At 41.5% G+C, this 12,791-nt stretch overlaps 1 protein-coding gene across 1 annotated transcript in view; it reads right to left on the minus strand.

The window, feature by feature from the left end:
* The window catches only part of met (MET proto-oncogene, receptor tyrosine kinase), a 117,897-nt gene that overhangs the window by 62,579 nt on the left and 42,527 nt on the right, over positions 1-12,791 (minus strand). The window contains exon 3 of the mRNA XM_041796027.1: positions 10,948-11,151. Within this exon, the coding sequence (XP_041651961.1) occupies positions 10,948-11,151 (204 nt within the window). The remainder of the gene's footprint in view (positions 1-10,947; positions 11,152-12,791) is intronic.

A 12,791-nucleotide genomic window follows, 5' to 3' on the forward strand; every position in this document is an offset into this window, starting at 1 on the left:
CTACAGATTCAGTTTCATCAAGTTATATCAAACAGATTTACTGTAAGATGAGAGATGCATGATCTGGAAAATATTTGCCCCCCCCCATTTGATTTTCCCCCCTTCAAAAAACCAAATGAAAAAAATCAGTGCACAGGTTCAGCTGAGGACACCTGTTGAAAGGTGTGGCCCCCCTCCACTTGTTCCTGTTTTGTCTCTGTTGCTTTGTTTATACGGAACACTCCCTTTGTTGCTCACTAATACACCTATGAATTAAACAGGAGAGAAATATTAGAAAGGGTATGAATTACAGAACAAAAGATTCACAGATTCATCAAAAGAGCTGTGAGGCTGAAAAACAGGAATACATCAAGAGATTTTTGGGCGCTAAGCCAGCACACCTTGATCTAGAGATGGTGAGGATAAATGATACAGAGTGTGTCATCTTTCTCAGGCCGCAACCTTCACTGGAGTTTAGCTTAAAGCTGAGTCTAAGGATGGTGATATGGTTGGTTCAGAAGTCTCTTTTTGTGTCATTTCACTTCAGGCTTCAGTCAGACATCACAGCATTTTGGAAGACTAAACTTTAATACATTTAGATGTGAAACAACTTTTTAACTCTTAACTAATCAACAACTGTTCTTTTTATTATTGGTTCTTCTTTATGGTAAAATAAACCATAAAGAAGACATCACGATACATCTAATTCTCTTTAACAGTCATTTATATGATTGGCAACGCTAAAAAAACACTTTGACATTTGCATTTTAGCTTATTCCATTAATGGAAGCCATCCAAAGCCGGACTGAGCAACATTAACTACCCTTCTTTGTCTTCAGGAAACAAAGGCGTGCAAAAACCAAACAATTTAAACAGATCGGATGTGGAAATGTGCAATCTTACACAGTAAGGCTGTCCGATTCTGGAAAATATTAATACTCCAAATATTTATATATTAAGTTTAAGGTGAATAAACACAATTGCTCTCTGGTTTAACAACATCTGCATTTTTGTTGTGCTTCTTTGAGGGAAAGCCACAACTGTGTAACAAATTCTGCATGTTATTTTTTGCATTATTTCGCATATGCATCCTTGAAAACAATGTTTCCATACAACTACGCATGTTTTATATGTTTGTTAACTTACAGCTGTCTTTCTGCCATCCTCTACATCCTCTGACATTCCAAGAGACAAATATTATCTATCACACTGTGATGGACGTTGATGGCTGAAGGGTTCCAGGTCTGCCTCTCTAGGAGTAGATCATAAGATTTTAAACAGAAGCAGGTAAAAAGAAGCCTTGGTCAATTTCATTATCTATTGCTCACAGGGGCTTATATTCTTCCTGTGATAACCCATAGGGTCAGACTTTCCACTTCTCCCTATTCTCTCTTTACTCGTCATACTCTACACTCTTTCTGCATCTTCCTTCTATTTCTGCAGCTGTCTTCTCACTATTCTTGTATGTCCTTTTCTCTTTCTTCTCCTTTTGCTCTCTTGCCACATCTCCCAATTCTTTTTTCATTTTCCCCTTCACTCTTTCTGCTTCTCCTTCTCTTCTTGCATCTTTTTCTCTATTCCGGCATCTTTTCCTCTCTTTCTGCAGCTCCTTTTTCTATCTTTCTGCATCTTCCAGTTCTTTTTTTTCTGGGTCTCCCATCTATTTTTCCTCATTTCCCTCTTTTTACCGCCTCCCTCTTCTCTCCTTCTGCATTACCCACTTGTCTCTACCTGCAGATCCCTCCTCTCTATTTCTGCATCTCCCTCTAGTCTGCCTTCTCTCCCTCTGCGCTTTCTGTATGTCCCTCTTCTCTCTTTAACTGTCTTTCTGTATCTCCCACTTGTCTCTACCTGCATCATCCTCCTCTCTTCCTGCATCTCGTCTATTACTTTATAACCCTAACACAGGTTCAGCAGATCAACATAAGTCTTGTTCTGCTCCAGGTTTCTCCCTATTAACAGTAAGTCTTTCCTTGCCACTGTTTTTGCTAAATGTTTCTGAATGCTGAGCTAATGGTAGATTCATGTTGGGTCTTCATAAATAAAAAAGCACAGATGACGGTCTAGACCTACCTTGTTTAGACCGAGATCAACTCCTTATAATTGGATGTCTCCACTCAGAGACATCTGAATTATTGTTGATGCCCAACATTATTAGTGGGTTTATAGAAAAGTTAAAAACTGGTTTTGGGACTCTGAAAAGAGGACGCAGCTGCAGGCAGAAACACTGTGTACTCTGACTTGTTGTGAGACATTTAAGACCCAAACACTCACATCTGCACACATATAATACACGCTTATCTCTCCATCTTTCCATCACATATACAGCTCAATCACCTATACACGTCATAAAGTCACATTATATATGGACTCAAACATAAAAACAGATACTCACACACTGTTTGCACTCCTCCTGCTTGTTCTCACACACACCCCTCCACACACACATGCCGTCAACACACCTGGACGAGCATTTATCATTTGCGGTTACGCTGCAATTACAGGCCTGGGAGCAAACAGAACAGAACAGGGTCTCTAATGGGGGTGTGGTTTCTCCAGTTACACCAAACCCTCTAAATTATACCGTTACCCATCATGCACAGTGACATGAAAACAGATACACACTCTCTCTGCCCTGTCAGGATGAAACAGCAAGGTGATTTCTCCTCCAAAAACAAAACACTGCTTTTGTTATGTTAGAAAATCTCATACACACACACAAACATGCTGCAGAATACACACCAGGCTGTCTGTAAAAACACTGTTAGGGTATGTTAGTGTGATTTAATGTAAACAGTGCACTCAAGCCTGCAGTAAAAGTGTACAGGACTCTGCACTGTAAATGTTATAATGTGATTTTGCTGGTTTACCGCTCACCCAGCATCATGATCAATGTTAGCTTTGTACCAGCGTGCATAATGGGTGGCTTTCCGCTGGGTACCAAGCCATACAACAGACATCTCTCTGGAGGTAATAGCGGTGTAAATTACAGCTTATTGTATTAAGCAGGACGGGGGGAAGTTAGGTCTATAAACACGGCCACTGTGTTATTCCCACAGAGGTCCCACTGAAGGCGAGGGAAACACTTCCTGAGCCAGAATAGAGTTCATTGGAGGGAACAACGCTCTTTTTCTTTCAGTTTTGTCAGCTTCGTGCTCCTTCTTGTTTCGTCCGCTGGGAGCAGAGCAGGAGAATGAAATACACGAAAAGTTGACAGGTTCTTTATAGAGTACTAACAATGAAATGAGTGGTCAAAGCAAAGGAGACCACCTCCCTCTGTATTGTAGCAGAGCTAGAGTAGGGAGCAGGTGGCTGGAGGGTCATCAGGTCAAACTAAGGCACTAAAGTGAAACTGTATGTTCATCTAGATGAAAAATAAACAAATTTCAGCCCTTTATACACACTTTAAAGTGTAAGGAATAATGATGAAAAAAGAAAAAACATTAACTGAAGAACTGTCATGCGTTTAAGTGTAAGTAGGTCATTAAAGATTCATCACAGGGCCTGATGTGCCACAACCTTGGGCTGAACCGGGGGCCCAGAGTTAGGCATGACACGTGTCAATACACATGTGTGTCACTCGACTGCAAAGGTCAAGCTTAACGGCATGTCTTATGTCTGGGTAATAAGCCCACAGACCTTCTGTACCCTTGGGATATCCACAGCATGACCAGAGGCCACCCTACTACCCACCAAGAATGATACTCTAGGCTGTGCTTACTCACCACATCCACCTTCACCCTAACGGTGTGGACTTTGTTACTTTTTCCCATGTCCCTGGTAATATGCAAAGACATCCAGAGCACAACCTGGTTTTTGACAATCCTCCTTTATGCCTGATGGTGCGCTCAGGTGGGCTAACTCCCCATTACCCTTACTTCAGCTTTAACTTTCAGATTAAACATGCCTAAAAGTTCTGCACAGTACTGTAGGTCTGTTGGTCCAGCCTGAAACTCCACTAACTTTTTTGTTCGTATGGCCAACATTTTCAGCTGATATAGGCAGATTTATCTTCAATATAGATATCATGCTGCTAATATTACACATCTCCAGACTCTTCATAAACTTTTCTAAATAATCTTGTTGGTCATTGTTGTGTTACAGTAACCTAACCAAAATGAATGACGCTCATACCAGTGTTTTGTTGACATGTTCACCTTACACAGATTGCACTAGTCGCATCAATGCCATTAACAAAACATATATTTAATGCAAACCAGGACAAGGTCCTGCAATGATCCACCAACTCACTGGCCTCGATTAATTGCACGTCTGCCTGGAGCATCATGCCGGTGTATCTGTGACAGCGGCAGTCTCACCTGTAGCTTGAACATACATACAAGATACAACCAGACTGGGCCTGCACAGTGCTCAGCTCTCTGACTGCTGATGGTGATATCAGATTGGATTTTGATGAAGATGAGTCATAAAAACATAAAAACTGGCAGTTTCTCCACACAGCAAAGACATTTAGTCCAAAGCTGTGCCAGATGGGAGCTGAAAAGCAGCATGATGTGTTCAGGTAATGTGACTATTGCACATGCATGCATCGCCATTGAAGTTGTGAAGTGATGCTATGTTCAGCCCTAATTTTGATCTATAAAATTGGGATGAAATTTTATACAGACTATATTAACTATAGCACTGTGTAACCACTTTTAGCACAGGCACATGGGCATCAACCTGCAAAGAGAGTCGATGATTGCTGGTGTTAGCAATGCTCATGTTAACCACACTCTGTAACACTGGCATTGTTTACAGACTTTATGGCACCATGTTTAGCCATGCTCTTCCGAAATATCCAGTTAAATTCAACCCACAATGCATTGCTTTTTGATTTACTTCCTATTCTTTGGTTCTGACAGCATTCTCACCTACGGCAAATCACACTCTGGAGTGCATGGTCACTAATCAAGACCCCTGTTTTCTAACCTTGGGAGTAAGAAAAAGACTAATGGATTATGGGTGATGATTTTTGCTTGCTAATAGGAGCTACATACAGGTCTAAGAAGTAAAAGCAGATGATTCAAATAACTAAAAAACATTTTATTGTTGTAAAATGACCTAAAATAGCTTCTAGTGTTGTCATTTCATCTGCTTCTTCCTGTTGCCCATGAGACTGAAATGATTTGATGGCTTGAATATATGGAATTTAGCAGAGCTAGGTGGTTTTAGTCAGATTAAGACATTTAAAACCAGATATTTTGTAAGTAAGCCTCTCAGTTTGAGATTAAACCAAATGTGAGTTTCCTTGAGACTGGTAAAGTAATCTCTCCTATCTAAGGATAGGTGTGATACAGGTAGAAGGCTATTTAGTAATGAATTATACACTTTTACAATATTCCATCCGTCCTTCCTAAGTCTAAATGATTTGCATGAAATACTTTATTAAAATGAAGAGCTTTATCAGTGAAAGACAGCTGTTTTGTCCTTGGACGTCTCCAACTCTGCCGCTAAAACAAAGAACTTCAGCCAATTCAGCCACAAAAACACACAAATCAAAACAAAAACTGAAGGAGGAAGGGCCGGGGGGTTGATGGTAGAGAAACACACAGCAACAGCTGCAAAGGGACTATCAGAGAGCAGAAAATACTGTGCGAGTGAACATGTCAGCGAAGCCCGCCATTCACCATTGACGAGCCGTTCGGCTTGTAAGCCCCCCCACCACCAACATATACACCCCCCCCATCCATCCCTCCCTCCTTTTCTGTGCAGCTGTTGACCCTTTTCCACATCTTGCCTCTTTTTTTTTCATGCTTGTCTTTTCTTTCTTGTGTTTCAAAAATACGTGAGGTCATCAGCATTTACTTTAAGTTCAGCTCGATTCGTCATAGTTCTGCCCACGATCGGACTGATGCACCCATACGACGCCATTCGCTGCACTTTACCCCACAGCTGGGACCATTACCCTCATACAGTGGTGCTTTGAAAGTAAACAGACAAAATTCTTTAAACACCACATGAAAAAAAAGGACGGAAAGTGAGCAGTGAGTCACGGTCAGAAATGCAGCTACGCCGGCTAAGTCATCATAATTTCATTACGCTGAATGCCAAAAGTCTATATTCGCCTCTCTGATCAGCACTTTCAGAACAAGACTCTTCAACCTCCAACAGGCCAAAATCCACATGAAGCTGCAGGTGCCTGGCACTAAAACATGCTAATTATTTTATGTGCCAGGTTCTAGTCAGGAAAAGTCATAAAAAGATGTTCTCATTAAACAGTGACTATATGATTTGCGTGTCAGTGTGTAATAATGTGTCTGATACTTCCTGATACATAAAAGCATTCATAAAAATGAGTTTATCTGAGAGACAGCTGTTTTAAAGCAACTCTTATTCCAACCAACTTTTGTCAGCTTTAAACCCCAGACACCTTAGCACTTGTTTTTTTTTTTTTTTTTTTTTTTTACAGTTTTTCACAATTGCTACAACACTAAACCCCATTCTCTGAATGAAATTCTCAGTGGCCTAAACTCATTTTTCGAATCAAATATTCTTTTGGCCAGAACTTAAACACTGTTCAGGTACTTCGACTCAATTTGCAAAACTCATTTGCTCTTTTTTGCAAAACCTTAAACACATTCTCAGTCACTAAACACATTTCACACTGTGATACACTTGTGTTGCAAAACTGTAAACACTGGCAGCAAAATGTAGAGAGTGTTTTTTTTTAAGATTTATTTTTGGGCCTTTTCATGCCTTTATTTGATAGAGTAAGGACAGTGGATAGACTAGGAAACAGGGAAGAGAGTGGGGAGAGACATGCGGTAAAGGGCCACAGGCTGGATTGAAACCCGGGCCGCCCGCGTACATGGGTAGCGCCTTAAACCACTTGACTATCTGCGGTCCCTATAGGGAGTGTTTGAACTGGATTCCATGGAAAGGCCCCATGCATAAATTTTCATACATGAAGCAGGGTTCAATCTGGCAAAAAGGAGGCGGACAGGCAGGAACATAATTGGTCAACCTGCCATTGTGCAAGTCCCTGGCCAGCGTGGTGGCAATGTCACCCTTTGTGCAGCCATAAGTAACTGGGTGGTTCTCCACTGTCATGCACACCTGGGGCCATATAACACTGAACATCTCCTGACATTTCTGGGTGGTCTACAAGATGTTATGACTGCATGTGAGCAGCTGGATCAGCAAGCAGTGCATCCTGTACCTGTCATAGTTTGCGACAATGTGAGCTTTCACCATGCTGTCCTGATACGTGAGTGGTTCACCAACAACCAGCGCTTCATCAAGGTTTTCCGTCCACCCTACAGCCCCTTCCTGAATCCAATAGAGGAGTTTTTCTCTGCATGGCAAAGGAAGGTCTATGACTGACAGCCCTACACCAGGGAAAATTTATTGGAGGCAGTGGAACAGGCCTGTGATGATATAACTGTGAAGTCTTGTCAAGGCTGGGTGCTGCACACATAGGGTTCCTCCCCCGTTGTCTGGCTAGGAAAAATATTGCTTGTGATGTGGATGAAGTCCTCTGGCCGGACCCCGCACAAAGACGAGATGTTGGAGACTGATTCTCAGTGACTTTGACTATGCAATAATGTGCTTTTCATGTTTTGCTGAATGGAGACTTTGACTACGACAATTTTTTGCCCAATCCATTTAAAATAAACATTTTCTGTTAACTACATGCCCTGGATGTTGTGTCCTACATTATTTTATGTAGTGTCTAACGAATGCTCTGTGGTGAATATATTTTTACTTGCTGTGTGTATGATCTGAACACATTGTTGGGTTCTGAACACAGGATAACTGATTTTGGGCTGATAGTTTGATTGTGATAGAAAAGTCTGGGGTTTTGTGAATGTAGTTTGAATTTTTGGATTTGTCTTTAAGGTTTTGAGAAAATGGGTGGTGGTTTCAAGAAATGTGTTTTAGCAATTGTGAAAAACTGTAACAAGCAGTAAGCTTGTTGACGTGTGAAACTAAAAGTGCAGTTCCTTGAGTGTCCACTTGAGGCTGCAGGCCGTAAACCCCCCAAAGTCCCATACATGCCCTTTCAAAAGCCGATTATTACAGCAAATAAAAGCACGTTCACAGCCTGGTTAAAAAATATAAAATGTAGCCTAAATGGCATATGTGCGTCTCTGGCATGCATTGCAGGGTGGCTGAATCCTCACTTCAGTCATCGCCTTTGATTTTCTAAAGGACAAAGTTATGGTTTTTGAGAGTGACTGACGGGTGGGCGCATTGTAACTGATTTTTCTCTAAGCTTTAGGCCTAACTCTGCTCCACCTCATTGCCTGTTACAACAATTTCTTCTTTTGAAAGATAATTTTTCGGGCTTTTGCCTTTATTATGACTCTACAGCTAAAGAGAGACAGGAACCATGGGGAGAGAGTATGGAGGAGACATGCACCAAACAGCGCAGACACCAGGGATCGATCCCAGCATGGTAGCACTTAGGGGTCCACGATCACGCCAACTTGATTTCATCATGCGCTGCATTTGTCACATGACAGCATGAAAACAAAGTCACATTTTGCATTGCAATCACTTCTCATGGAAAGCATGATCTTTAAGCTTTCTTTCAGTTTTTATTTGATGTCAATAGGCCAAGTAAAACAGGAAATATGATCATTCTAATTTGATATAAAAATTTATGTTACTCATAGGGGACAGTGGACCATGCTGTACAGGACTGGTACTGGTATTTTTTCAAAATTTAAGCATATTGTAATTTCTTTTTAAAAATGACAATATATTGTTTTAAATAACAATTTTTAAAAATCCATTTTTATGGGGGTTTTGTGTTTTTGGAGGCCCTACAAATTACAAATTAACAAAATGGCAAAATAGCTAGAGGACCTCTAAGGGTAAGGACTACAGCCCCAGCACATGTGCGCCTGCTTAACCGACTGAGTCAAACCAGTACCCAATGGCGATGGTGAGAGGGAGTAGGGGGGCATATCATCCGACATTCACACTTTGAGTGTTTGCCTTAACTTGTGCAGGTTATAGAGAGTTTGGGAATGTTTAGTGTGTAACCCATTAGCCTGAATTGCATACTATGACAGAACATGCAAGTTTTCATGCATGTATTTCCTATGAATTCTGTTGGTTTTACTAATTTAGAAAAGGCGGTCTATGTGAAACTGCCTCTTTGGGTCTGGTGAAGAAACAAAGGTTTACCTGGACAGGAAACCCAGTTCCATCTGAGTTAAATAAAGTATCTTTTAATTGACACAGTGCTCCAACACTTGAGAAAGTCAAGAGGTGTTCTACCCATTCAGTGCCTTTCAAGTAGACTTGACCATCTTTCTACTTTCTGCCTTCTTCCACTGTGGGAAACACTCATGACTTGGCGCACAACTACACGAGCCATTTATTAACTGTGGTGCAAAACTTTTCATAGGTCTAAGTTGAACTCCAAAAGAAGGGCCTGTCTTGTCTTTATGCCATATGTAACAGTATTTTTTAGATTTATATTCTGTCATTCTGTCAGAGCACATTATGTTGGAGCTAGATGTGATAACTACTGATCAGCAGTTGATTGTATTGCAGTTATTGCAGAGAAGAAAAGAAAGGTCTCCTCTCTTTTCTTGGAGGAGATGGAAAGTACAGATGCTGAATCATCTGGTGCAGAGGATGGGGGAATTTTTGCTTTTGCATGGTTTAGGAAATGCACATCTGATATTTCCAGATATCAGTAAATAGATCTGGCTTTTCACACTGCTGTCTGCAGCCTCACTCTTGAGTACACACATACCAGTGGGTACTCAGAGACTGGAAGTCACCTGGTGCTACCCAGTGGACCAATCACAGGGCTGTGGCTGCATCATTTTGAAGTGGAGGTGCTTGTTGGCTATGTGCATGAGACTCTGCATAGGGTATAGGGCAGGGATGCCCAAAGTAGGGCCTGGGGACTAAATGTGGCCTGCAGGCCATAATTGTTTGGCCTAATAGGAAACATGGCCCACATTAGAATATGCAGTTTTTCCTCGACTGAATTATACTTCTTAGTTACAGCACTAGGCTGTGCTACTATGCTAATTCTGTAGACAAACATTTTGACTGGTAGAATTTATTTATGAGCTCTTTTTGTGACCAACAATGTGAAGGGTAAAAGTATTGGCAAATCAAAAATAATGACATCTTAATTTTTCAACCCTTAATGGACCACAGCAGCAAATGTCTGTACAATGACTGCCTTGTTAGTCTTTAAATAGCCATTTAAGAATACTGAATTAACTTTCTAACCTGCATTGGACTGGTTTTACCAACTACAAATAATCTAAAGGTGAGGTATATGAAAGTGGCCTAACAATCATTATTAATTTCTGTACGTGGCCCTCAGTGGAAAAGTTTGGACACCCCTGGTATAGGGTTATATAGACCTATGACTCCATATCATTCATACTTAGACAACTGAGTAAGCACTTCAGTAGTCAACACTAGTGCCTTCAAGCTTCCTTCACAAAAAGGCCAAGCATGAGTCTTAAGGAGTATGAAAATATGGATTCATTGTCCCACCTTAATTCATGTTCTCTCATGACTCATGCTCCCTTAGAGCAGTATTGAAAAGTCATTTAGGGCATTGAAAGCACCAAAAAAAGGAGGATGGAATCCTCTGTTTCTTTGTACAATGATAGACAAAAATATACTGTGTTTGCTCAGATGGCGGGCTTGAGCTTTTTGGAGGCTCACTGAGTGCAGGTCAAAGTTAAGCAAATTGTGCAAACAGAAAGGTTCATGCTGCTCGGTTCTAAAGTTTCCCCAAGCCTTCCTCTGAAGCAAAAGCACCTGCAGCTGACTGTGTGTTGTGTCTCCAGCCAAAACGCTTTCACTCCTCACGTACCAACATCCTGCCGCATTTACATGAACAATGAGAGAGGGAAACCGCGCCGGCCACTGAAGCCTCAGGCGCTCTGTTTATGCCTAACTGCTTGTATTTTCCATGCAAATTAACCCCCTGACTGCCTCTCAGAGAGGACAGAGGCCTGCTGTATGCGAATGCGTTACCTGTATGTGGCGTCCGTCTGCTGTTCCCAGGTATGCCACTGCACGGCCATGCACGGGAACCACCGTGATGGAGGTAACCAAGGTGTCTGTCAAATCTTTGTGCCAGTACTCCAACCGTTGGACGAACTGGGTCACCTGCAGGCGGTACTTGCCCTCTTTTCCTTCGTGGATTCCCTCATGTGGGTCGCAGTCATCTGATAAACTCTGAAGAGAAACAAATAGCATCAGTGAGAAACAGCTCTCTAAAAACTCCAATAAGTGCTTTTTATGAGGTTGCAGGCATGATACTTGAATGACAACAGGCATGGTTATGTTTAAAGGCTTTTGGTGGAAAAGTGTAATGCATATAACATAACTTTAAACATGTAGAAAGCCTCAAAAAGCAGATTAGGTTTGAATTACTTGTCCTTTAATTTGGAGAAGAATCTCTGTAATCTGGAAGTAGATTACTTTAAATAGTCACCCTGTGGTTATTGATAAAATACCTTGCCATCCATACAATAAAAGCTTCAAATTCCAAGATAAAAGATATCTCTGTATTGGGGAGTAATTGTTTACAGAGGTCCCGGTTCTGTCTGTAGCCAGGTTTTTAACTGACAATTTGGTATAGGTTCAATATATCTGCAACAAAGCAAAATGCATTTCTGGACTTAAGAGTGCAAGGTCCTGAGTGCTAAGAACAGGCTTTTGTTGAGGATATATCTGTATTTTGCTCCATTCAGCTTTTCCTCAACTCTGGCCAGTCTCCCAGTCTCTGCTGCTGAAAAACACCCCCACAACATGATGCTGCCACCATCATGCTTCAATGTTGGGATGATATTGGGCATGAGCAATGCCTGGTTTCCAAACAAACAGGAAAAAGCTTTAGAATTAAAGCCAAACCATTCGATTTTTGTTACATTAGAGCAGAGAATCTTGTTTCTCACAGTCCAAGAGTCCTTCAGGTGCAAACTTGAAGTGGGCTTTCATGTATTTTGCAATGAGGAGAGGCTTCCATCTAGCCACACTGCCATATAGCCCAGATAGGTAGAGGTCTGCAGTGATGGCTGTCGGAGTGACCATTAAGTTCTTGGTCACCCCTCTTATGCCGTTTTCCCTGATTGCTCAGTTTGGATGGCTCTTGGAGGAGTCCTGGTTGTGCCAAGCGTCTTCCATATGAGAATTATTGAGGCCACTGTGGTCTTGGGAACCTTCAGTGCAACAAAAATGTTTTCGTAACCTTCCTTAAACCTCTACCTTGCAACAATCCTGTCTCTGAGTTCGTTCCTTTGACCTCATGGCTTGGTTTTTCACTTCTGTATGCATTGTCAGCTGTGAGGCCCTCTATTGAGAGGTGAGCGCCTTTCCAAATCATGCCTAATTGATCGGTGAACTCCAGTCAAGGAGGTGGTCATGACTCGTGTACTATAGTGAAGAACCCCAGATTTGCTTATGTTAACACCGTATGGGATGCTGTGATGGAGCCTGAGCAGAGCACTTTATTGCACACTTGTACTGCTGTTATCCACTTCTGCTTATCAGTGTATAGTTTTACCTTTACCTGGGCCCTCCAACATAATAAACCACCACTGTACTTGGGATCAAACACTTCAAAATAGTAAGTTCCATGAGAATTAAAAACATAAGAAAGCAGAATTAACAGCATATTTCTGTTTTAAAAATTACAATGCTATGCTTTAAATATTATGGTGAATTGTTAGGAAGGCTGGATCACTTTATCCAAACAGTTTGCTCTCCTTACAAACAGTCCATGATATGATCATGTTCAACTATCTCCTTTCATATGAAGCCTGCATGGGGGGAGGGTTAGAGGCCTAACCTCTTAAGCACCCCCTCAGCTTCTC

This window comes from Cheilinus undulatus, linkage group 9 (assembly GCF_018320785.1).
Source record: "Cheilinus undulatus linkage group 9, ASM1832078v1, whole genome shotgun sequence".
NCBI lineage: Eukaryota > Metazoa > Chordata > Actinopteri > Labriformes > Labridae > Cheilinus > Cheilinus undulatus.